Source organism: Furipterus horrens, unplaced genomic scaffold (genome assembly GCF_987537825.1).
Source record: "Furipterus horrens unplaced genomic scaffold, mFurHor1.1.pri manual_scaffold_2, whole genome shotgun sequence".
In the NCBI taxonomy this organism is placed as follows: domain Eukaryota; kingdom Metazoa; phylum Chordata; class Mammalia; order Chiroptera; family Furipteridae; genus Furipterus; species Furipterus horrens.
In genome coordinates this window covers 174,934,291-174,962,189 of record NW_028327172.1, presented here as the reverse complement: position 1 = coordinate 174,962,189, position 27,899 = coordinate 174,934,291, and the positions used below count along the sequence as shown (strand labels likewise).

The window sequence follows — 27,899 nt, the reverse complement described above, 5'->3', positions numbered from 1 at the left end:
TAACCGGTATCTGTCTCCTCCCGTGTTGAGTCGACATCTTGCGATGACGCTGGAGTGTCCTCTCCAGTGAAACTGAAGCTACAGAGCCTGGGCAGGGTGATATGGAGGGTCTGCTGTTGCCCATGCAGCAGACCCCCCCTCTCTTCGCAGCTGAAGGGTCCAAGGGAAAGACGAAGTCAATACATCTTGGCTTCAGGTGCGCCGCAGGAGTTGCCGGTGTTGACTACAATGTCAAACCGCCTTAGGGACTCCGGCTCCGGATTTTCTGTCGGGGTTTACTCCCTTAGCCTTTCCCCTGAAGAGGTATGCCGCAAGGCAGCGGAGGTTTTTTGGAGTCAGAGTTTTCCTTCTCTGATTTTAGAGATGTCCTTCCTCTTTCCTGCTTTAGCAGTCACCTGTCCGGATGAGCACCACTTCTTTAGAACTTCATATATTGGATTTCCATTTATTTTCTGGAACTTCTGATTATTTCTGGTTTTGTGATAGTTGTATTCCTTCTTAGTTGTGGAGGGCGATGGAGCATGTCAGTCTAGGCTTCCATCTGCCTTTCTGCAGTATCGGAAATGATTCAGCACAGGGATCCTGGTCGCTGATCCTTCAGCTCTCTCCCTAGAGCCACCAATCCCAGACTTTCTTCATATGTCATTAGTATACTCGGCCCCCCCTCTGCCAGAGCCCATGATAAGTGGCTGCAGAAACAAACAAAAATGTATGTTAGCCCTTTAAGAGGCTCTCTATATCCCCAGCCATCTCTCCTTGGTGGACAGAATCTCTGCTGCTTTTCACAGCCAGATGTTATTTGAGTTCTTTTTCTAATTCTCTATACTGAGAAGCCCCACTTGGGGTTTAAACTCCACATTTCTCAGGAAACCTCCCCCAGCTACTGAAATATCCCTCCAGCACTTTATCTGCCCATGGGAATCCAGCCAGTGCTCCTGTGCCTCTGCACTTCCTATTAGTCACATTGTGATGAAGTGGTTTCTTCTGTTCATCTTTGGTTATAAGGCTTCTCTCCAGCTAGTGTTCAGTTGGTTATTAAGGATAATTTTTCTTTAATATAGTTGTTATTCCAAGTCCTGGTAGGAGGTTAGGGCAGCTTCCACTTACTCCTCTGCCATCATGGGTCTCTCACCATCTTTTTATCTGTGTTGTTCTGTGGTAGTTTGGTATAGTAGAAAAAACATGATCTCTTTTCCAATGAGGTCCACTAGTAACTAGCTGTTTGATATATATCCCTCTGAGCTTCAGCTTTCTCATAGTTAAAAATGAGGTCTAACAAGATCATACCTGTTACATCAATTGAGACCATATACAATGCCCAGAACATTGTATTATCTTAAAAATGAGTTTACTAAAGGGTAACTTTGCTTGAGCTATTTTCTTACAGTTCTATTTCTTGAAGGAATGTGCTTTCCTACCTCTATCATTTTATTCATGCTGTTTAAAACTCCCAAGATTGCTATTTCTACCCATCCAATGTTTATTCATGCATCATGATCCAAACTAATTTGTCTCGTCCTTTTTCTGGTTTCTACATAATGTCATCAGTACTCATTTTGGATTTCACCATCTGATATGTTATATTGATTCCTTTTTAAATTTGTTCCCTGGATGGTTCTATAATCCCAATGAAAGTGTAAGCTCCTTGAACTTGAAGGCACAAACTGTGTTTTATATTTCTGTTTCTCATAATGATAATCAGAGTGCTTAATATCCAGTAGATGTTCAATAAATAAGTTTTATAATTTAAATAAATTATTGACACCCAAAATATGTGTAGATCTTCTAAAAGTTAAGAAAGCATTTAACAATATTAAGTGTAGATAGGATTTAACAGTATTCACAGAAGAAATACAGATATACAATTAACATATAAAAAGATACTTAATATCATTCATTAGCAATTATAAAACTATACATTGAAACAATCATAAAGCACACTAAAATTAAAAATACTGTTTCAATATTTGGTAAGTATGTGGGGAAATGAGTTCTCATATGTTGAAAGCAGGAGTTACAACTGAGGTAACAACTAGAGGGCAATTTGGCAGCATCTATTTAATTAAACTAAATTAATTAATTAATTTTTCAAAATTTTTGTTTAAGATTTTATTTACTTACTTTTAGAGGAAGGGGGAGAGAGGTGAAGGAGAGAAATATCAATGTGTGCTTGCCTCTCACGTGCCCCCATCTGGGGACCTGACCTCAACTCAGGCATGTGCCCTGACTGGGAATTGAACTGGCACTGTTGGTTCACAGGCAGCCACTCAACCCACTGAGCCACACCAGCCAGGGCCATCTACTTAATTTTAAAACTACATCCTGCATAACCAATCAGTTTCACTTTTAGGTGTCTATCTAGATATCCATCCTGGAACATGTAATCAAATAGAAATATAGGAGGATGTTTATTACAGAGTTTTCAAAGCAAAAAAACAAAACAAAACAAATCATTAACTGGTAGAGGAATAGTTAAAAAACTATGTATATTAATATTATGGAATATTATTCAGGTATTAAAAGGAATGATGTTACAGTAAATAGGGTAAGTTGGCTTATTCATCCTTCATTCTGAGTTCTCTTTCAATGCTGCAGAGATTGAAAAGCTAAAAATGACATCTCCAAGACTCCCTTGCAGCTAGGATTCTGGTTTATGCACTCACATGAAACTTGGAAAACAAATAAATCAGAGGTCTTCTAAGGCATAAATGAGGTTTTTGGATTTATGCTAGTAAAAGGCCATGGTTATAGGATGCTTCCTGCAGCAACATTCCACTGTCCCTTGTCCAGCTTCCTGGTGGCCAAGAAACAATTTTCAAATAAGCAGAGACCAGAGCAGCTTGTGGGTGTAAGGAAGCTGCAGTGATAATATCATTGGTGCTTGTGGCTGGCTTTCTGATCCCTGGATCTTAGGTATTTAATTTGATAATCACAGCTGCAGTCTCTTCCCCTGGGTATCAGTTCACTAGTGTTCTGTGGATCATCCTTGAGACTTAAATCAGAACCTACACCTCCTGCCCTTCCAACAATTTTTGGCATACCCGATTTCCTGTTTCTAATTTCTTTCTGTTTAAAATGCCTTTCTTCCTCTAAATCCTGACTGAGATGTTGTTGATCTCTATAGAAAGGCTTCAGTAAAAACTGAGTACAAATATGAGATTCAAAATGGTATTCAATATGACACCATCAACGCTTTAAAAAATAGTAAGTAACATCTCACATTTTTAATGGGTGCTAATATATATACTTTAATTCATGTATTTATCAATGAAAATATAAATAAACATATGAAAAGTTATGGAAGAATTCACAATACAATAATTATCCCTAAGGGGAAGAAAAGAGACCAGAATTTAAAATCATTTAAAAAAAGAAACACTTTAGCTTGATCTAGAATGGGTTCATTTTTTTCACAAGGGTAACATGTTGATACATTGGTTATGTAAATTTAAAAATTTAGATATACTTATAAAATGCAAGCTTATCCTTGGTATGGATCAGGGTAAGAGTAAGTTGGCATTGACAATAAAATACAGTTTCTTCAGAGTCAAGGCCAAATTAATATTAACTAAAATGAATTGTATTTGTTGGCTTTATATAACTTTCCAGGAGGAAATGATGGCTTGGTGACAATAAGCATAATGTCCACGAGAACACCATGAATAAAGCCTCACAAAGGTTTGAGTTAACAATAAGCATAATGTCCACGAGAACACCATGAATAAAGCCTCACAAAGGTTTGAGTTAATTTTTAAAAGATGCTAGGTGTTTACCAGGAAAAAAAAGTCATTGAAATACATTGCAGACAAGGAGTACACTATTTGAAAAGGCCCAATATAGCATGTTTTAGAAATCTCACTAGTGTGATTAGATCACCAGTTAAATGCAATTTACATGATGGGAGATAAAAGAGAGACCCATGTAGAAACCCATTCTCAATAGCATATTTTAATTTTATTAAATTGAACACAATGATAACCTCCATTGAAGTAGCCACAGGTCCAGCAACACATAAATGGAAAAGAGCCTTTGAGAAGCTCAGTGTCTAGTAAGGTATTCAGATGCATAAATAGATAATTTTTACATCTTGTGGGAAGTGCAATGACAGGTGTATGCCTGGAGCAATCTAGAGCACTAACAAGTCATAATAAAGAATATTGGTTTTATTCTCAAAGGGTGTTGAAACCAGGATTGGATAGAATTTTAAGCAAAGGAAAGAGGTGTTTCTAGACTAGTTCTTCCTAATTACTACAACCTTGTCCCTGCTCTGATAATGGCTAAATTCCTCTAATACTTTACCTTCCAACAACTGGCTGGGAAACAAATTGTAAGGATAATCTTTCATTACCTTTGCTAGTGGTTTTTGCATTGTTGATTTTTTTTATTATGTTTTTGTAAATGAGATAAACCTGACTTGAAAAGCATTAATGTAAACTTATAAAACCAGAGATAGTTGTTCAATGAATTCTTGTATAATACGTACTCCTATCCTTAGTAAAAATAAAGTTTTGTTTAATCAACCATGAGTGTCAACTGTGACAAATTTTATTTTTTATTTTTTTATAAGAGAAAGTTTATTTAGAAAGTCCCAGAGGCAGAAGAAGTGAACTGTAGAAGAAATGGACTCAGGAAACAAGTTACAAAGGTAAAATAAGCACCCTTGGAACTGTGAAAATTTTAAATGAAGATAATTTTTTAAGAAACAACAACAAAAAAGCCATGATAGAATTACTTTATTTTCAAAGTTAAACATAATATAGAATATAGCATATTAAAATAACATATAATTGTCTTTTCTGGAATCCTTTAATTAACCACTGTAAACTGCAAATCTGAAATGTCCTTAAAACATCACTGTGAAATGTATCAAAAATTACTTCTTCTGAAACTTCTGCTTGCATTGAAATTATGAAAAATGAAAACCAGTAATGAATCTTCTTGACCTCAGCCACCAGTAGGCAGTACTTCCATCCATAATGATGTCCAAAAAGCTAGTTTGCAATGTCATGAAATAAAATTTGTGCTCCAGTGCATCATTTGGTGAAGATTTCTTTTAAAACCATAAATAAGGAATTTTTGCATTCAGTGGTGTGCTTGCATTTTACAACCTGGTTCCAGGGCTAGGGGGTAGAAGATAATTCATAGTATTGGACAAATTCCATCGTGTAAATACACCATGACCAATTCAAGCACCCTCATGCTATTGCCAAGCATATGTTTGGGAAGATGTGAGCAACAGCACTCTATTTTATTTATCTTTACTGTACAGATACAGTAGATGTTAATAACCTCAAGACCATAAATAACTCAACTCTGGTGTGTTTTGCAACTGGTTAACACAATCTCTGAAGTTTTAACATTCAGCTCCTACAATGGTGCAAGCGTGCTTCATTCAGCACGCCGCTGTTGTATTTTTAAATATTAAATTTGAAAAGATTTCATAAGTCTGGATATTGTAAAGGACTGATAAGATTCCATAAAATATGCTTACATAAAGTTTTTATTTAAAAGCAAAGAATACAGTACCTCACAAGAGAGTACAGGCAAACATTGAGAGACCTCAAGACATACAGGTGCAAGTTCCCCACAGCCCTTATTCAGACACATATGTATTTTGCCTACAGATTGAACCACCAAAATCTGTTAACTCCAAAACAGCTCAAGGAAGAAATATTCAGCAAGATCTTAGATCAGTAAACAAACTGGCCCAGGGGTTGCCATAGAGTTTCAGAATTTAAACTTCACATAAGTCCTAATGGCCTCGTTTCAGTCAATAGTCGAAGCCAAGCATCCAGGAATTTCCAGAGATAAGGATAGAGCTTTCCCAGTCCAGTTGTAATCCCTACACAAATTCTAACAATGAAAATAAGAAAATAATATTTCAAATATTGTTCCTAGAATGATTTGATTTATTGATCACTAGACTTCAGGATTGGTGTTTTAAGGCATTGAAGACTGAGGAAAAATGAAAAACTATTATGATATACTAGTGTATATTACCTATTAGACCTTCAAGTAGAAATTTTAGCTAAATGCTCCTGGAGGTCCAGGGAGAAGTCAGAGCTAGAGTTAAAACGTTGGGGAGTTGTCTGCAAATAGTTGGTATTGAAAGTATTGGACTGGATATGAGTGTACGTAAACAAGAGATCTGAAGACTGAGTCCTGGGGCACTCCAGCATGTGCAGTTTGGGAAGATGTAGAAGATCCAGCAAAAGAGACTGAGAGGGAACAGCTGATGACAGAAAAAGTGTTTCTGCCCACACATCCACCTCACTTACTTCTGTCTCAATGACTTTATACTTGTTTCCTTTGGATTTCTCTTCTCTCGCAGGTTTTTTATGTTTTGTTTTTCTTATAATTAGTTCCAGCTCAAATGCTCCTCTCTGAGACATAATTCAGACTGCCCAATCTCAAGTACTCTTCATCTGCCCCATTATTTTCCATCGTATTTTTATTTCCTTCATAACATTTATCACAATCCAAAATTATCTTCTGTTTACTATCTTTATTCACTAAATGCAGCATCCTTGAAAGAAGATATTGTGTCTATAGTTGACGGTTCCTGGGACATGCTAAGTGCTTAATAAATATGTGTGCCCTGCCTGAGAAACGAGTCAAGAGAGAGAAAAATACTATCTTGTCATACCTGGTGTGGATTGGCTTGGCATTATTATCCATTTCTTTTGGGTCATTCCTTATAATAAAAAAGTAATATTACAAGCACTTGAGGTAAGAAGTAGTTTTACTTTACTTTAGCTACTTTTAAAATTTTGGGATACTTTTTTAATATTAGGAAATTATTTCCAGAGATTAGACTATGGAATTGGTTCCACACTGTCCCCTGACGTTGAAAACACACATTATTTTTGCTGCAAGTGAAAGCAAACAAATGACAAAAGAAGGACATGAAGAAAATATAAATGTTTGCAACTTAAAAATTATTTTTAAATTTCTGGTTAATTTTGGGTCTAAACTCTATGAGGGAAAGTTCATGTGAGGGTTGCATCTTATCAGAGAGGATGAAGATTGAGTTTAAGCAAATAATTTTCTTCTCTAGTCTTTAGTTTCTCAATCTATAAATTGAGAGACTTGGGTACCTGAACTCTGAAATCCCATCTCCACTCAATGATTGTATGATTTTATGAGGTACACAGAATATCTGACATATAAATAGAAAATGAATGTACACTAAGTCTTATATATTCCAGTTTTAAAAAATGCAATTACAATTTGTAGAATAAAAAGAATTTATTTGGTAGATATAGCATGCAATGTTATCACACTAAAAAATGTCGTATCTTTTAATTCTGAAAAAGAAATTAAGGTCAATTCTGAATGTAATGGTAGGTAGGATAAATCAGAACTAGAAAATTAATAAAAATACTCTGGCTGTCTATTTTTTCCTACTCTTTCCTCATTTAGTTACATAGGTAAAAATATGGATAATAAAATATAATAAAATATTGATAAAGACCTTTAGGTATCAAAAGAAAAAGATTTTGAAGCAATAGATAAAAATACCCTGCAGCTGTCTTTGTGTTAAATTCCAAAGTTCCTTTTCTTTCAGAGACCAGTCTTGGAGGTAATCCAATCACGATAAGCAGTCACTCTTGTATAGACACCTGGCTTATTCTTTTTAGCACATCCATCACCCCAGCTGACTATTCCAACAAGGTACCAGATCTTTCTCAAGTCAGAGTAAGCTAGTGGTCCACCAGAATCTTTCTGGAAAAAGAGAAAAGAAAATCATTGCTCATCCTGTCTAAGAATGTCCTTTTACCTCTCTTCTAGAGTTATCAATATCCCCTTGGCATTGAAAACAATCCACCCTCTTTAGACTCAGGAACTCTGAAACTCTTGGGCTTATTCAAAACCCAGGGAAACTCCAAACCAGAATATATTGTCTACAGCTGCCACATGTTGGACTGAGAAGACTAGAAATTGACTTTAAAGTGAGTCCAACTTTGACTATGGAGAAAGTGACTTAGCTGCTCCATGATGAAGCCTGTGAGGAATGGGTGACATGTATACATGCTAAATCTCCTGCTGCATCTCTGGAAAAGGAAGAGTCAACATTACAGATCTGCAGGTTTTCCAGAAAATAGGGCCAAATCTATTTTATTACCTTGCAGGTATTATTATTTGTGTAGATTCCCAGACTGAAAACTGCATGGGGATTCTGTTTACCATTGTATCCCCAGTATCTAGAGTGGTGTCTGGTATATAAATAGGGGTTATCAATATTCACTATATGGATTGAAATAAGAGGGTACTCTGTGGAAATCATTAACACAGAAAAAATATTTTGTGTTGATAAAAACTACTGTTTAATGAGTACTTCTGGAGAAAATGATTTGATGATATATCTAGACGTACCTGACAGGCATCAGCTTTTCCTGACATAAATCCAGCGCATATCATTTCATCTGTCACCAAGCCAGATAATGCATGTGGAGCATTGCAAACTTTGTTGTCGATAATATCCACAAAGGCCTGTTGAAGTATTCTTGGAAGGGGACCTAAAAGCAACAAATTCTGCATATTAAGAGGATCTTAACTTTGTTTGTTGAGAAAAAGAATATCTATAACATAAAGCAGATTCTTTCTGGTCACCAGGAGGCGGGCCAGTCTCAGGCTACTTTGGTCTCTTTCTGATGTTTCTTACAGGTGGCTACCTCTCACACTTTCACTTCTTCCAACTCTCATTCCTAGAGACATTTGAGAAATCGAAGACAATGCCATGCACTTGGCAAGTTCTAGCACTTGGTCTTTTCAGCATATTTACTGACTGGTCAATTGCATAAGAAAGTGATTGACTGATCAATCATTTAAATAATTATTCCCATGAAACTATTATGTTTTTACAGAAAAACTTACCATTTATATAAAGTGTTCCCCATCCTGTAACGACAGCACTGTCGTTTTCTGAGAGCTTCATTGTGGCTTTAGGAAGACAAATACTACGAACATACTTTGAAAAAGAGACTTTTTCAGCAAGCTGCAAAAGGGCAATATCATCATGAACCCCAGCCTTGCCAAAATTTTCATGAGAAATAATGTTTTGGACTTTCCGTGTCATATATGGTTTATTTACTACAATTCCAAAGTTGACGGTCCAATCTTCTGAATTATTTTTCCTGGAGGACACAATTCAAGTAAGATACACTTAGTTTCTTTGCCATAACAATGTTTACAGTGGTCATATCATAACTTAAGGCATGAAGTTCCCAAGTAACACTGTACAGCACTGAATTTCTTATTTTTAAAAAACCATCTTTGATTAGGGATGTTATAATGATGCAGTCACATAAAAATAGTGTTAAGGACTATTAGAGCTGTCAGCCTTCTGCAGTCTTCCTGTACTTCAGCCCCATCCGGGGCTGTGAACATTTGACTTGGGTAGGTGTCACCGGAGCAGCCTCCATGGATGATATCCATAATCACTCTTATTGTCAAACAGCCTGGATTTCAAGAGCTTATGGAGGCTCTGGCATTTGTAGACATTAAAAAAAAAAAAAAATGCCCCTTGTTCTCACCCAATCACCCTATTATGCATTTTTGGCTTCTAATTTAGATTTTATGACCCATTTCTCCAGTTCCCCACTGAAACTCTTTCTCAATTTAGAACCTAACATTCTGTTGAACTATTCTCAACTTCCCTCAAAAGATCAGATGCTTGTGGAGTGTTTTGTTTTGTTTTTTAAAGTTTCAAGTCCTTCATGTAACAGTGACAGTCTTCATTCCTTCTACCATTCTAAAACCTTCTGTGACTCCACATGCGTAACAGCTGTGCTTGTTAAACTCTATGGCCTTAGGCACAACCTAGACTCCACCTCCAGAGATTTAGATTTAAAAGGTTTAGTGTGATGCTTCTGGATCTACACTTTTAGCAAATCTTCTGGGTGGTCCGTAGTCCATGCGCTACTTTTTGGAAATTGCATCAGGGGACAAATCCTATGAACATTCATTGTAGGAGATTTCTTCAGTAAGTAAGGATTTGTCATTTAGAGATGTCCCCAATCAATACAAATTTTCTAAGCATATTTTCTAATGTTTCGCTTCACAAAATCTTCTCTATTTCAAGTTACTCTTTTTGTTTGCTATCCACAGAATACAATTTCATCTCAACACATTTGAAGAAGCCTGCTTTCTCAACCCAAAATACATATTATTATTTCCTATCCACCGACCCCTATTAATCAAAGCTTATCTTTCTAGAGGCCAGATCAAATTTTATGTCATCATATCTTATTTGGATATGCTTTCTTTATTCATCAAACTTCCATAGTTCTTACTTGTGTTGTATATATTTACTATACTATATTGTCTTATACCTTAAATATATCACTTTTAAAATTCTTAAACTAGATTGTAAACCCCTGAAGGGCAAGAAGTGTAAGTACTTAGTAACTGGAGTCAGACATACCTGGGTTCACATTCAGTTTCTGTTATTTAAGGACTTTATGATCTTGGCCAAGTTATGTCACTATTTCTGAACCCTAGTTTCCTCACCTCTAAATATGTTTAATTATATCTCCTGTGCAGAATTATTGTTGTGATGAAATAACAATACTGTCAGGCCAAACTAGCTATTTAGAAAATGAGAATTGTTTCTATACACTTTGCTTTGCTTTGCCAAATTTAAACATTCCTGCTTCCCTTCAGTTATGCAGGTAATTGTAAATTCATATGGCCTTGATGAATGTTCACATATTAGGCTAACCCCCTCAGACTACCAAAACTAGGCTAGCACCCAGAATGCTATATTTAGTCCAACTTTTGCACTTACTTAGTAAAGCAGTGAGCTGCAGATAATAGCCACCTGCTGCTGATCAGCGATGCTCCACAGTAGTGTTGGCCCTTCCATTGCAGACTGGCCTGCCATGGCCATATCCCCTCATGGGCATTTCTCCCATTCACAATTCGGTTTTCTGATATAATAGTGTGGACCAGTTGTGTCCCACAACCTGAGGAAAAGGTTTATTTATACAAGAGCAGGTATCTTTGATTATGCTTTATAAAATATATATCTTAAAACATCACTTGAATCCCTTTAGTGACTGTCCAGTATCTCCTAAGTGATGCTGTTTCTTCCCTGCAATGTACTGTTATGACAGTGCCCTACTCCGTCTTGGTTTGGGTGACTTTTACTTGTCCTTTTTTCCAGTCTCCAGCATCTTGCAACCACTGACTTTTATTGTATCTATTTGTTATCATTATCATCTCCCCAAGTAAACTGAAAATTTTTTGAAAGTTGGAGACTTTGCTTCATTAATGTGTGCATCTTGCATGGCTTATGCAGTGCTGTCAGTAAGGCCTCATGTAAACAATAGATGCTCCAAAAATATCCACCAAGTACATAAATGCAGGGTAATTTCTTGGGGGCAACGTGAGACTCTAAAGAGAATTTATTAAAAAAATAAAGAACTGTTTTCATTAACAACAAATATGTTTGATATAGCCTAGTTTTTTTAAAATTTTTCTTATTATCTTAAATTATCCTTTATTCCCTTCAATCTTTCTGATTTTAACTTCCTCAGAATGATATTATTAACTCATAATGTCATTCTTTGGAATAAGTTCTTATTTAATTTTGGGGGACAATGGCTTACAAATGTTAAAATTCATGTGCCAGTGTTTTTCAGAAAGAAATTGAGATATATATCTGGTATATTCAATAATTTTGAAAGACTACTATGGAAATCCATGTGATGTGCTACCTGATCCTTTTTAGGAAAACAATAGAGAAATATTTGTTAATGTGTTAAATTTACAAAAAAGTTTCTAAACTTACAGTTGTTGGTAAGCACTTCAGCATTAGTCTCGCTGATTTCTGAAGTTTAAAAGACATACAATTAATAAAACATCACCAAGCAATTATCTTAGATTCAAGGACATAAAGGCTAAGTTTTCTAGTCTAATTACAACAACATTTTAACTCTTCAGACTATTTCATGTATTATCATCCCTTCTCATTCCTACTTGTTATATTTTGACAGTCTCTTTTCACATCTCTAGCAGGCATGGGAAAAGGGAAAAGGAAAATAAAAAACAGTTCTCAATTTTATAATAGTTTCAGTAAAACATTTAGTGATGTAAGAAGCTGACATTCTTACTGAAAAAAAAAGGGACTGGACATTATCTTTAAAATTCTTTCTCTATGATAATTCTTATTTCTTTGAAATATCCAGAATTATCTATTTTGTAAAGATAAAATTCCAATTAAAATTATACTTTACTGGATCTGTCCTGCTCTTTGGGGTCATCTCATTACTAAAACAATTCTGAATTCTGAAATTTTGAGAACTTAAATTCAATTCTCTTTTCTGTGGGAAGAGACTTTAGAGAGAAAGAGAAGAGCAGAGCACTAAGGGACGACACACCAGAAAGTGCTGACTCTGAATCTCTGGGACACAGGGGCAGTAACTTGTGCAGGTAGCTTTCCCAACAGCTACCCACAAAAAATTGTGTTGCTTCTTTGAGAAGTTCCACCTTAAAGTCACTTCTCATCAGCAGCCCTTTGGTGGTAGGGTCTGCATTGTGGGTCAAAGGAGCTGTAACTGGCAGCTCTCAACCTTCATAGCCTTCAAGGACACTGGGATCAACTGTCAGTCTGGAAGAACCACAGGAGTGGACTCTGTAACCACATGCTTATCACCTAAGAGGCCCTTTAACAATATGAGTGAGAGTTTCAAGACCTTTGCAGAACCTTGAAGACCTTTACAAACTTGACTTTCTGTATTGGGGTAAAGTCATCATTTCCTTTCCTTGTTCTCTAGAGAATTTTTACTGATAATTTTTTTCTTTAATACTATTACTTTCATTCTTTCTCAAGAAGCAATGAAAACTTCCTGTTCCCAACTTCATTCTTACCACTACAGTCTTCATACTGAATGACCAAGAAGATCCTAAATCTGTTTCCTATAATGATATCCTGACAAGAGTAGAAAATAGGGAGAAATAATGCTTCAATTAGGACCCTTCACAATCTTTTCCATATATTAACAACAGACCTCACATGTTCACAGTTTAAGCCTCATTTCAATCACTCTTCAGACAAAAATTCTGTGGCACTGCACCTTCCACTACCAATTCAGGGGAGAAGTGCCAGACTCTGAGAAGCATATTTTTTCCTAAAAAAAAAAATTCCTGGAACTCTTGGTTTATTTTTTCCTAGTACTTCTTAAAAAAAAAAAAAAAAAAAAAAAAAAAAAGTCCATAAATCCAAGTAATAGAAAATAATGAAAATAAGTGAAATACCCATAAGTTTAATGGAAGCTGGAACAGCATTCCAGGACACCATATTGTCTTTCAACATCTGAAGTAAGATAGCTTTGATTTCAGCCTTCATGACCTCTCTCTTTGCTGAAGGAAACTTGAATGTCAGCAGCAGCTGTACACTGGAACCACTGGGGTGAGGGCTAGAAACAACAGAAATGTTCTAGTGTGTTGCTTCTTTGGTTTATTAGATGTTTTGTGAACACATTGAATTTCCCACATTTTAATTATCATATTTCCTTTACATATATTAAAGAACAATACACAGATATTGTTCCAGTATGTTTAAAGTGCAAAGGTTCCCAAAAATCTTCTAACTGGTTAAGAAGTATTGTGCATGGAGGAAGATGTGAGCCATAAACTAGAAATCAGAATACAGGATGGGGCAAAATTAGGTTTAGAGTTGTTCATGTGTAAAATAATGCAATAATTAATAAATAATAATAGATTAAATTGTGTTTTGCATACTCACAACTGTTAAGCTACTTTTGCCCTACCCTGTATTTCAAACACATAGCAGAAATTGAGTACTGGCCAATATATGTTTGACATGAGATTTTATTATAACATAGTAAAAACCATGTTCCCCTACAGCTATTTTTTAATAATTTTAGATTAAGAGGTAAGTGAGGATTTAAATGTAGAACTGGAAAACATTCAAAAGATACCTTCTAAAATATATTCAAGATCTAATGCTAAGCTCCTTTTTATAGTTTGTATATATATCTACCCCACTAAATCTATACCATGAGAAATCTCGGAAAAATAACTCTAAAGCATGAAATAATTCTAAAGCATGAAGAGAATCTTCATTATTTATACATTTAGTACATTCTTTTTATTAATCAGAAAAAGAAAGTAATTCATTTTGGAAGACTTTCAAACCAAAAGCCATATTAATCATAATTTTAAAAAAACCAGAACTGTATTTATTTTCAAATAATTATGGTCAATGGAAGAGCCTTTGAAGGTTTTTGTTTGTCTATAGGCAAGTTGTTTGGATGGTTGGCAATTGGCCACCTGGATTTTTTTGTTTTGTTTTGTTTTGGAAGTTCAGAATTCCCAGAATATATATTGGCAAGTGCCAAAATACAAGTGATCTCTTTATTGCACATCCCCTATGCTCCATGACACCCTATTCCCTACACCCCGCACTCCAACCTCAAGCATACTTCAAAGACATATTTCGACAAATGCTATATTAAACAATTCACTTTGCTCCATAGTTATTACAGTAATAGTAACACTAAAGAGACCAAAAGAAGATTATTTTAGGAAAAGCATGTTAAATGGATATGGATAGAAATGGATAGAAGAAGAGATGGTTAGTATATATATGAGTAACAAAACATTCAGGTTGGACTCCTTGTTTTCCATAGAATTACAATTATCTTTTATTGTAGAAGTTAGTTAGAACTGACAGCCAAAAACAACCTTGCAATTCCCCTTCAGGTATAAGATTACAGATTGGTATGGAATAGTTTCTGCCATGAACAGAAATCTGTTAAATACTGTGTTACTTTAATTTATGGACAACCCCTTGCTTTCCTTCCTTCCTTCCTTCCCTCCTTCCTTATTTCTTTTTTTCCTTTCCTCCTCTTTCCTACCTTTTTTCTTCTCTCTCTCTCTTATCTTCATGTTGTTATTACATAAAACCAGGGCTAATGTGACATATCACTTACTTCCTTTTCCATAATATCCTGAATAAATTTTTACTTACAGAAGTTTGATGACCTGAGAGTTGATATATTCTTTGTATATGCTAGAATTTTGAAATTCATCAGACATCTGTCACGAGAAAAAAAAAAATCAGCTACTGTGTCTATTTTGATCAAATTTATAATGAAATTAATAAAATAAATTACTGACTTACCTTAGCCTCAATATCTGTGCTCAGTTCTCTGCTAACTTTTGAAGCTGCATTTTCACAGCTATAATTGTATGTGGCTCCAGAAATATGAAAATTACCTTGGTAATGGTAATCCTTTCCTATGAAATAAAGAAACACTCGAAGAATTTTAAAACAGAAATTGGCCTCAAGTCCCTCCATATCTTTATCTCAAAATTAACATTCAGCCCAACATTAGAAATAGTCAGAGGGATAGAGAGAGGAAGAGGAGGAAAATGGAGGGGAATTAATATGCACTTATTCTAGAAATGATGGCTACCCAGCATTCATAGAGTGATACTCCTCCTTTCTTCATAAGATAAAAGACATCACTGTTCCTCAGCATCCTCCTCAAAGCATTAATCCAAGCAGCTAATAGCAATTTACCAGAGAATACACTAGAGATGAAATCTATTTTTCACGTGTAATCTAAATTCTTAGCCTAGTGATTACCTAATTAATCTTTCTAAGCACTTGTAATACAGGATACATTACAAACATGTCCCTTCACTTTCTGGATGATCTATACCCACTTGCACCCTTTATTATGCACCATTGCCTGTTGGCCTGCTTTCCACTCCTTGAAGTCATTCCTTTAAGACTTCATCTGCCCTTTCACTTCCTTATAGCATATGGCGGCTGGTGCATGGCATGTATCACAAGTCTCACGTTCCCCATTCCTTCCTGTCTCCAAATGTAACTACAGATAGTTCTTACATGTCATATATGTACTTTTAAAAATAGAAATTAACAGGAAATGGCATCCTGTTTTGGTTAAGGGTATATTAGTCATTCACATATTTTGAGAACAATTGTGTTTTTGAACTACCTTAAAAGCACCAAATAATCTCTACAGAGTGCTAATAATAGACTTTAAGAAATATGATTTCCTGAGCTGTAACAATTTATTCTCCTAGAAGTCAGAAATATTATTTCAATCTAAAAATAAAAATTAATTTTTTCTATTCCTATAGTTTCCTGCACTTTTTTATGGCAACCAGTGCATATGAAAAGCAAAAGCCAGTTTCTGTCTAAGAAGTTACCGAAGGTCATTCTGAAAAGTGTAAAGTATATGAAGTTGGAGAAACTCGTTCAAGCCATGCCACAAATTGACTGTGACACTTTGGCATATCACTTTAGTCTTCTGGGGTTTTTTTTTGTTGTTGTTTTTTACTAATAACCAAAGACTAAATTGCAATAAATAAACTCCACGACCCTCTTTTTCTTACCATTTTATAATTTTAATCCAGAGTTTATCACCAAACAGATAAGCAAATAACCAGAATCTTTAATACTGTTACATGCAGTATGCTGAACTTGGATATTTGCAGGTTAGGAGATTAATCTGCCAATACCAGAATTGAGCCAAGAAGAGTACAGGTCTCTACAGTTTGAGGTATATTTACTAAAAGATATAACAACTCCATGACAAGCCTACTACATAACCTCCTTTAATGACAATGAATATTAGCAACAAAGTATTGAATATTTCAATCTTGCCATATTCCCATAGTTGATGATACAATTTATAGAGTGGACCAAGGAGGCATCTAATTAAAAAAACAAAAACAAAATAAAACAGAAAAGTATCATGTTGAAATAAAATACTAAGTAAATGAGGAATTTTACACAAATTTAATATTTATGTTGTTTCTTGACAATTTCTAAGTATAAGAAAATTTAGTAGTAAGAATAAAAAATTGAAAATTGTTAATACTGACCAACTGACAGAAAATGAACAAGGAGACCAATAGTTACTCCCAAGATCGCCATCGCTCCAAGAAAAATAAGAATTTTCATACATAGTGGCCAAGATCTTCTCTGGGAAGATATGCCGTGCCTATGAAAGGGGGAAATAGTGCAAATCAGATGATGGACATTCTAAATTTACTTGTCTCTCTTCCAACGTATACATCATGATTTATAAGTTATGTATTAGGCCTTTATACTAACTGAAAACTTAGAAGCCTCAGGTACCTCAAAATGGATAGACCCTAATACTCATTCTTTTAACAAAACACATTTAAGTAATATGTTAGCTGCTGGGGATAGAACTGTGAGCAAAATAAACATGGTTTTTGTTCTCATTTTATGGAGGAGAAATTGATTTGCTCTTTTTATTTATCTAAAGATATGATTGTATTTTTCTAAACTATAGCAACATCATGTACAAGGACATATATAGACTTATAGACAAATACATAATATATCATTTATAAGTTTTAATTAAATGTGGAAGGAAACATCATGATGTCAACTGCAGTTATCTCATTTTATGAGATCATGGGTAGATTTTTTTCTTTTTGTTCACTTTTCCTTTAACTATATTTCTAATGTTTCTACAATAATCATGGATTATTTGTATAATATAAATTGACAGAGAGTAAAATTTCATTATCAATTAGATTAAAAACAATCAGAAAATACAGTGACTTGGCATTGTAATGATCTAAGGTTATAGTTAGATCTTATGGTTACTCTAACAAGGTTTGGACATTATTTTTCATATCCTTAAAGACATGATGTCATGAAATTGCTCATTTGAAGGAAGAGCTATAACATTAAAATTATTTTTGATTTCAAATTCAAAATAGCCTCAGCTGTTTCTGCAGTCTCTTTGTATTCTGCATCATCCTAAACAAAATGTACAAAACAGAAGAATTTGTAACCAGTGGATATATCTGACAGATTAAATGTTTTTTATGAAATAAGCATCTTCCTTTTGTTCTAATGCTTACAGAACCAATTGATTTTTAGGTAAAGGAGATTTGTTTTTATTCTTGTTTTTTTACAATTTTTTAAAACATTACCATAGGCCACAGCCCTTAGGCCACAACTGGGCAACCTCACCAGTTTTATTTCCTCTCTGTTTTGTTCTCTATTCTTAACCCTACCTCTTCCTTGTATCTTATTTGATGACTTGTTACTTCATGTTTTCCAGAACTGAAATCTCTTCAAAGAGACTCCCTATTTCATGTATGCTTTCATACTGGAATGCTATTCTTTAATCTCACACTCAGAAAAAGGCTATTCTGACACAGTGTTTCTTAAACTAAATGAATCACACATTTAAAAATATATAGAACTGGAGTAATTAACAACAATATATTTAATCTTACTAATATCTGAGAATATGTTGTTTTAATGACTAGAAGATAATTGTGATAGTGAGGTCTCAAAATTGTTTTGGATTAGCCACTAGTAACTTAGACTGGTAGTTTACTCTTTTTGAGGCACTCAAACATTATGTAGCCTGAATGGTGATTCTAAAGTCGCTGAGATGGTCTCTATACAAATAGTCACTACATAACAAGCTTTTAAGATGTTTTTCTATGAAAGCTTTTTTAGATGTTCTAAAGAAAACATATTATTGACTATAGCATGGATATGGTTCTCCTCACCTCATTAAACCATTAAGGAGACTCTTTTATATCTATAAGATTGTAGTAGTTTATGATTTATTCAACATTTCCTCTAGTAACTGTGATTCATGGATTCTAGGAATTGAGTATTATTTTGAATAATAACTGAAACCATTAAAATGATGTTCTAAATACCAAGAAAACAGTTTATTCTTTCATTTACCAAGTTAATGTTGGGCCATTGTTTTGTTTTTGTTTTTTGTTGTTGTTGTTTTTTTAATGTAGGAATTGACATTCTAGGATAAAGCTCTCATTGAACAAAAAGAATAGGTTAAAAATTAATCTTCAGTGAATTAAACCAATTCCATATACTTAACTGAACTATAATCACCTCACTTTTGGATTGAATCTACTTCAAGTAAAGGCTCACTGGCTATTCTGGCATAATCAACCATTCATCTTAATCAAAAGACAATAATAATATTCATATAAAAAATAGTAACTACATTATTCACAATTTTAAAACATCAATCTCACTATAATTTATCCCACAGTCCATACCAGGTCTCATTTCCTAGATTAGATTTTCTTAAACCATATTCTGATATTGCATTAACTGTTAAACTGCAAACATAACAAACTAATTTTCATTTATTAAACCTTCAGTAACAGACCATTTGATTAGATCCACCTAAATTGTTATATAGTGAAGAGTGTTAATGCAAGATTTCAATGCAAAAATTACCCAGATTTTATAAAGATATACCCTTTTTTGTCATAGAGGACTTTAAATCACTAAGAAGAAAGTTTTGAATAATAAACAGAGAAATTAATGATCAAATGAGTTGAATGGCCTCCTCTTCCAACTTTCTCCTGGAATTTCAGAAAAAGAGTACCTTAGAAAGGGATCTCATTTAAATATTTATGAAGTTTTAAGAACTCCCAGAAGTTTGCCAGGTGCTAATTCAGGGTGTATAAAGTGAAGTATATTATTCTAAAAATTTATAAAGACATTTAGAGTTTTAAATTATTTCTATAAAATATTTTATATTATAAATATTACTTCAATTATATTACTAGAGAACAAAAATAGGAGTGTTCTTATGGGTGATAATAAAAAGAAGTAAACAAGATTTTGCTGAAATCTTACTTTTTTCCCAACTTTCTGAAACTTTGCCAGAGATTTTGAGGCCTTTAGAACTCAGAAACAATAGCATATTTCTCAACAGTTTCTAGAAATAAAAATCTGACTTATAGAAAGTAACCAATTGGCACAAAGCTAGAAGATACACTATAGTAACTTAAGTTTTCTAGACTTAATTTACCAAAGAAAATCCTATTTACCTGTACATAATATTCTGATTGTTGTAGTGGTGTCGGGATAACGGTGGTGATGATGACAATGATGATAATGATAATAGAAATAAGGATCTTCTCGTGTAGCTATTAAGGTGATCGATGTTTCACAGGTTTAAGTGCTACATGCAGTGTTGGTTGGTTGGTTTTTATGGGCTGGGTGAAATAGGAAGAACAAATAAGATGAAATTTGTCTAACTAGTGTTAAAGAATGTCATATTTCTATAGTTTCGTGATAGGAGTCATCCAGGGAATGACAAACTTCCTTGACTTGGCCATTTAGAAGGAGAAAAAAATCCTAGTTTTGGGTTAGTCACCTAAAAGTTACACCCAAGAAACAGCTTTGTTGTAAACCGAGATAATCCTAGATTTGTTTGACCAATTACATCCTAGTGGCTTCCTCCTCCTCAACTGAAATCAACTATAACTACGCAGAAGTTTCTAACAAGTGACTTTCCACAAAGCGTGAATTTCAATATAACTAATATTGCCATCATTCTGATGCAAATAAAATTCTATTTCATTGTGGTTTGCACTTCCTGTTTCCTAATTATCAATGAGAATAATCATCATTTCACATAGTTTTTTTTATTTTTTTTATTTTTGATTGGGGAGCACTGGGTTTCTCTTCTGAGATGCCTGTTCAGAAATTTAGCTTATTTTTTTCTATTGTTGTTTACTTGTTTTATGGATATATGTGGGTTCCCTATAGCATAGTGAATACTGAAGTTCTGCCTGTAATGGGCTTGGAAGTCACCCCTCCATTCTAATAAGTACAAAATTCGATCACCCAGGTTCCCTCGATAAATATTGAAGAAAAATCACTTGGGGCTTCTCACTGGAGGAGGAAAAAAGAAATCATTCTAAAACAGTGCAGAGTATTCTGTTCTTTTTAACAAGGCCTGCAATCAGGAGTAGCTAGTTAACCAGAGCCTAATCTGCTGGGGTATTATCAGAGCCTTTCCAATCTGGAGAAGGGAAATGCCCAACTTCAGACCATTCCAGCCATCTTATTGCACCTGAGAGCAGGGAAAAAAACTCTGAGAAAAACTTGTGAAAGTTACAGGCATAGGCTCACTAAAAGACTGGATCTAATCATAGAATTACAGAACACTTCCTGGAATGTGTTGCTATTGACCTATTAATAGCCACTCCTTTTACCTGGTACATCATATTTGGTTATTAAGAAAAAATTACCCATGGACATTGACAACTAAATTGGGATTGACTGTGGGAGAAGGGGGAGGTGGGCAGGGCAGGGGAGAGCAATGGGAGGAAATGAAACAACTGTAATAGAAAAACAATAAAGAAACAAAAAAGAAAGAAAGAAAAATTACAAGGCATACCAAAGGCAAAAAACAAAATTTGAAAAAAACCAAGCAGTCTTCAGAAGTAATCACAGCAAGTATATTAGAATTATCAGACTAGAAATGTAAAACAACTGTGATTAATATGCTAAGGACTCTAATAATAAAGTAAATAGCATGCAAGAATAGATAAGAAATGTAAACAGAGGAATGGAATTCCTACAAAAGATACACACAAAAATGCTAGAGATAAAAAAACACTAACAACAATGGAAAATGCCTTTGATGGGACATAAAAATCCTCAGTGTGTATACACCTAACAACAGAGTGTCCAACTACAGAAAGCAAACATTTAAGGAAGAAATTATACCAATTTTCTACAATCTCCTTCAGAGGACAGAAGTGGAGGAAATACCATTAACTCATTCTATGACGCCACCATTAGAAAATAAAATTATAGACCAATATGTCTCATGAACATAGATGCAAAATGCTCAACAAAATATTAACAAATTGAATCAAAAAAGAATACAGAACATGACCAAGTGGGATTTTTCCCAAGTATGCAAAACGGGTTCAACCTTCAAATCAGTTCATGCAATTAATCATATTAACAGACTAAAAGAGAAAAATTGCACCACCATTTCATCATCACTTCAATATACATATTGAATATTAACCAATTCTGTTCACCTATCTAAAATTATTTATTCCCAGTGTGCAACTTGATGTTTTGTTATTTAATGGAATCCTTTCATGCATAGAGCATTTAAAAAATAATTAGTAGTCTATTTATCACACTAAAAATTATAAAATGTTAACAAATATATCCTAACTTGATTTCTTCAAAGTATTTCCGTTTATTTAATCTAAAATTTAAATTTTTAATTTTTTTTTCATTTAGGTTTTGCTATTGTTATTCGGGTTTGGTTATAAATCACTTCTCTTTGTGTCAAGATGAAGAACTGCTTTAGTTACCTCACTTTTGCAAAAATTTTAAATAAAATTGAGTTGATTTTCATCATTTCGAATTTTCTAAACTGCTGACCTTTAACTATACTCCTTCTTCCCTGTTAAGGTAGACTATTTTACATCTACATGTGTGCAGTATATTTAAGAATGTTTTGTCTTTCATAAAGATATTCTCCTACATTTTCTTTTAAATATTTTGTTACTATTTGCAGTTAGATCAACAGTTTATATGGAATTAATTTTGTGTGCATTACAAAGTAGGAATAAAGATACATTTTTTCCATATAACTACTTGTTGACCCTGAACAGCTATTGAAAATGTACAAACACAATTCTTTATTCATTTTACTGTAATGCTACCTCTGTTATAAATCAAGTAGATATCAAATGTGGGTCTTTTTCCAAACTTCTCATTGTCTTTTTTATTTGTTTTTAATATCAGAAATAGCAACTGTGGACTGGTGTGGTTCTTCAACTTCCCATGTTATCCAAGATGAGCCTTTCTTCCACTTGAACAAAGCCTAATATTTCAATAGTTATGTTGTTTTTCTCCTATTGGCTCCATAACCACAAAAGTGCATATGTTATGTTATTTTTATTATCTTGTTGAATCACCATGCTTTAAATGCATGAGTTATAGAGTGTATATTGTTCAAAGGACACTCCCACAGACTGCATGTTCCAGTTTCAATTTAACCATGAAGTCTTAATGTCAACTTGGAAAAAAATTAATCGAATGATCTGTAGCAGCTGAAATTATTCACCCCGTGACAGCACTTCATCTTTCTGGGTTTATATTTTTCCTAAAGCTTTATTACAGCATTTGCATCTATACGCATTTACTTGCAAAATCCTCGAACTCTTTCAAAACTACCTTAACACTCTTTACTGAATCTTCTTCAATAACTCTGGTACATATTAATTTTTTTTATTTTTTGTGAAACAATTTCACGTGCTTCATAATAACTAATTATTATTTATTTTTTAATTTGTGCCCTACTTGTTTCTCAAAGTAGATTACAAGATACTGAAGTGTAGAGTGTATGTCTTCTTTTTATTGTAAATAATATTTAATTTTTATGCTTCTATAAATATAATTTCTTTTTTTAGTTCCTTAAAAATTTGTTTTTCTATTACTGTTGACCCACTTTTCCCCCTATTTCTCCCCCCTACCTCTACTCCCACAGTCAATCCCCATCCTGTTGTCCATGTCCATGGGTCATTTATACATGTTCTTTGACTAGACCCTTCCCCTTCTTTCCCTCCTTTCCCTCCTCCCCACTCCTCCCTGGTTTACATGCCTCTGGTTCTATTTTGCATGTTTGTTTGTGTTGTTCATTAGTTTCCTTTATCAGGTGATATCATATGGTATTTCTCTTTCACTGCCTGACTTATTTACTAAGCATAATACTCTCCAGCTCCATAATGTTGTCACAAAAAGTAACAGTTTTTTTTTCTTTCTGCTGCATAGTATTCCATCATGGAAATGTACCACAGTTTTTTTGATACACTTATCTATTAACAGGCACTTAGGCTGTTTCCAGCATTTGGCTATTGCAAAGAGTGCTGCTATGAACATAGGGTGCATAGGTTCTTCTGAATTGGTGTTTCAACATTCTTCAGGTATAATCATAGCAGTGGAATCACTGGATCAAAAGGTAGTTCCATTTTTACTTTTTAAAGGAAATTCTATACTCTTTTCTTCAGTGGCATTCCCACCAACAGTGCACTAGGGTTCCCTTTTCTGTGGATTTAGTGGTGCAGACTCCTTGATCTCCTGAACTTGATGTTCTTGGGATGCCCTTTATGCCATTTATTTGGTATATATTTGGTATGGTAGTATGTTGGTTTTGCTTGTTGTTGTATTGCTCTTTGGTGAGTTGTCCCCTCCAGCTAGCTGCTTGAGAGTCACTCCACCCACCTCATCTTATAAACAGTTGTTGAGCTCTGCTAAAGCAAAGCCACCTGCCCAAGCAAGAATCCCACAACCACAGAGATATCTCCCACCCTCAGTCACTGTATCAACTGCAAATGAGCCAGTATGAATAAGGATATATAGAGATTAAGACTATTATAGAAGACTTCCGGCCACCCACTCTGGGGGCGATGGCTAGGGCAGCGGCTGGAGGGGTGCCAGTTGGGTGCGGAGGTGGGAGAGGTGCTTGGAGTGGGGGTGAGTGCTGGGCTGGTGGTGTTGTTCCCTCTCGAACCACTCCCCCCGCATGCAGCACCACGGCGTGGTGAAACAGGTCGCCCAGTACTGATGAATCCCTAAGGCTACGCCCCTTACAACATAACAAGAGCAATAACTCTACCTGGAATGCGGAGGAAAACAAACACAAGAGCCTGTCAGAATGAGGAGACAGAGAAGTATGGCCCAAAAGGGGAAATGGATCAAGGTTCCAGTGGGAGAACTAAGCGACAAAAAGATAGCCAACCTAACAGATGAGGAGACAGACAACCTAACAGATGCAGAATTCAAAACACTGGTGATAAAGATGCTCACAGGCTTGACAAATATGCTTGAATATGGCAGATGAATAAGAGAAGAAGTGAAGGCTATGCTAAGTGAAACGAAAAAAAGGCCACACAAAACCAATGGTGAAGGAAAAGAAACTGGGGTTCAAATCAATGATTTGGAACATAAAGAAGAAAAAAAAAACAGTCAACCAGTGCAGAATGAGAAAGCAAGAATTGAAAAAAAATGAGGAAAATTTCCCAAATTTTGCAAAAGAGATGGACATACAGGTCCAGGAAGCACAGAGGGTCCTGGGCAAGACCCAGAAGGGAACATACCAGGATACATCATGATTGAGATGCCAAAGGTGAAAGAAAAAGACAGAGTCCTGGGGTCAGCAAGAGAGAGGTAGAGAGTTGCCTACAGGGGAGTGCCTATAGGACTATCAGCTGACTTCTCAAAGGACACTTTGCAGGCAGGAAGGGACTGGCAAGTAGTATTCAATGTGATGAAAGGCAACCTGCAACCAGGATTACTCTATCCAGTGAAGCTAGATATTTAGAATGGAAGGGCAGATGAAGTGCTTCCCAGACAAGGTAAAGCTAAAGGAGCTCATCATCACCAAGCCATTATTATATGAAATGTCAAAGGGACTTACTTAAGAAAAAGAAGATCAAAACTATGAACACTAAAATGACAACAAACTCACAACTATCAACAACTGAATCTAAAAAATAAAAACAAAATCCAACTAAGCAAACCAGAATAGGAATAGAATCATAGGTATGGGGATCATTTGGAGTGTTATCAGCTGGGAGTGGGGAGGGAGAGAAATGGGGAAATGGTGCAAGGACTAAGAAGCATTATCGGTTGGTACAAAATAGACAGGGGGATGTTAAGAATAATATAGAAAAGGGTGAAGCCAAAGAACTTATATGCATGACCCATGAACATGAACTAAGGAGGGGTGAGATTCCTAGAGGGAAGAGGGGGTACTGGGCAGAGGTGAGCAAAGGGGGAAAAAAATTGGGTCTACTGTAACAACATAATCAATAAAATAAACTTTTAAAAATGATTATTATAGGAAAGGAAAAACAAGAGTTGACTAACTAAAAGAAAATTAATTTTTGAGAGGGGGTGGAGGAGCAATAATAGTAGCGAATAAGGACAAGACACCAAGGGAAAGAAAGTAAAATTTATACTGTATATAAAAAACAGGGAAGAAGGCAGAATGAATTGAGAGTGGGGAAACAAGTAGTATTAAGTTTACAGAAGTCGTTTTATATATATAGTGTGTATGTGAGAGAGAGAGAACAAACACACAGAGACACACACAAAATAAGGAAGAAGAATAAGAAGAAAAAAACAGGCACCAAGTTAGAGAAAAAGTTTCACCACAGCACTAACAATAACCTATGAGCTAAGATTAATATAGGTGGGATGGGAGTAAAAGGTAAAAAAGAAAGAAAGAGAAGCTTAAGAGATGCCTGGAGGAAAAGGAAGTGATCCTGAGATGATAGAGGGAGGAGTACTGAGGGTGAGAAATGAAAACCCGGCTAAGACAGGGAAAAAAATCAAATTTAAAACGAAAGACTTCTGGCCAAGATGGAGGCTTAGACTGACATGCTCTGTCTCCCTCCACAACTAAGAAGGAATACAACTACCTCAAAACCAAAAATAACCAAAAATTCCAGATGATAAAACTACATGGAAGCCCAATGTATGAAGTTATAAACCAGCAGTGCTCATCCAGACAGGTAGGAGGGGCGAAACCAGGGCAGAGAGGTCAGGCTGCACTGTCCACAGTAGCAGTGGGGATAGTGGCAGGACTGTGAGAAACATCAGAGGAGCAGTCCCGGCTGCAGTTGAGACCCATCAGCTCGCGATTCTAACACTCGGGAAGGCAGACCCCCATTGCCTCGGACTGTGAGGCCCAGAGGGTATGGGGACCAAGTAAGAGGCCCCCGGTCTCTCAGCGGAGAGTAGCAGCAGGAATCCATCTTGAACCCCCACCCCCACACAAAGCATCACAGTGTGGTGAGAAGGGTCGCCGGGTTGTGACGAGTGCTCAGGGCACTGCACCCGATAGCGTAGGAGGTATGACACCCCTGCCCAAGAAGGAAAGGTAAACGAAAACAGTCAGAATGACAGGAATAATGATTGAAATACCAGTCATGAAGCTAACCAAAAAGCAAATAAAGGAATTAACCAATAAACAAATAGAAAAACTTTCTGAGGCTCAATTCAGAGCTATAGTCATAAGGCAGCTTACAGAATTAACAAAAGATATCAACCACGACCAGGAAGGAATGAAGGCTAGCCCTGCTGAAATGAACGAAAACACATATGAGACAAGTGGTGAGGAAATGAAAACCAGAGATCAAATCAACAAATCGGAATATAGGGAAGGAACAAACAGTCAGTGCAGAAAGAGGAAACAAAAAGTGAGGAATATGAGGAGAGGCTCAGAAACCTCTGGGACAGCTATAAGCAAATGAACATTCAAATTATAGGATTGCCAGAGAGTGAAGAAGAAGAACTAGAAATAGAAAAATTATGTGAAAAAATAATGAAGCAGAACTTCCCGAACTTGAGGAAGGAAATAAACTTACAGGTCCAGGAAGCACAGAGAGTTCCAGAAAAACTGGACCCAGGGAGAACCACTACAAGGCACATTATAATCAAAATGTCGAAAATTAAAGATAAAGAGAGAATCCTAAAAGCAGCAAGAGAGAAGAAATGAATTATGTATAAAGGTGTCCAAATTAGACTATCAGCTGATTTCTCAAATGAGACCCTACAGGCAAGAAGGGACTGGCAAGAAATATTCAAAGTAATGAAAAGCAAAAACCTACAGCCACAAATATGCTATGCAGCGAAACTGTCATTCAGAATAGAAGGGCAGAGAAAGTGCTTCCAGGACAAAGTAAAACTGAAGGAGTTCATCAGATCCAAACCACTGTTACCTGAGATGTTAAAGAGACTTGTTTAGAAGAAGGAGGATCAAAACTATGAATATTAAATGAAAACCATATCACAACAACCAACAACAGAAGCTAGGAAATCAAAACAAAGGCAAACTAAGTAGGCAACAAGAGTGGAAAAATAATTATAGGTATGGGGAACATATTGCGGGGAGGTCAGCAGAGAAGGAGAAGGGGGAAAAGGGAGGAAGATGAGGCAGGAATTAAGAAGCATAATAGGAGGGAATGAAGTATACAGGAAGAGGTTGAGAAGAAGTATGTGCACAACCAATGGACATGGACTAAAAGGGGGG

The 27,899-nt window shown here is 35.4% G+C and overlaps 1 protein-coding gene across 1 annotated transcript; it reads right to left on the bottom strand.

Annotated features, from left to right (window-relative positions):
- Nucleotides 1–7,563: 7,563 nt before the first annotated feature.
- Nucleotides 7,564–18,983, bottom strand: LOC150020048 (transmembrane protease serine 11B-like). The gene is made up of 10 exons (XM_090267387.1): nucleotides 18,925–18,983; nucleotides 16,888–17,006; nucleotides 15,152–15,267; nucleotides 14,999–15,066; nucleotides 13,261–13,421; nucleotides 11,795–11,833; nucleotides 10,790–10,967; nucleotides 8,878–9,137; nucleotides 8,377–8,519; nucleotides 7,564–7,725 (listed from the first exon to the last, which is right to left on the bottom strand). Exons 1-10 carry the CDS (start codon nucleotides 18,981–18,983, stop codon nucleotides 7,564–7,566), a joined length of 1,305 nt encoding a protein of 434 aa, XP_090123513.1.
- Nucleotides 18,984–27,899: the final 8,916 nt, after the last annotated feature.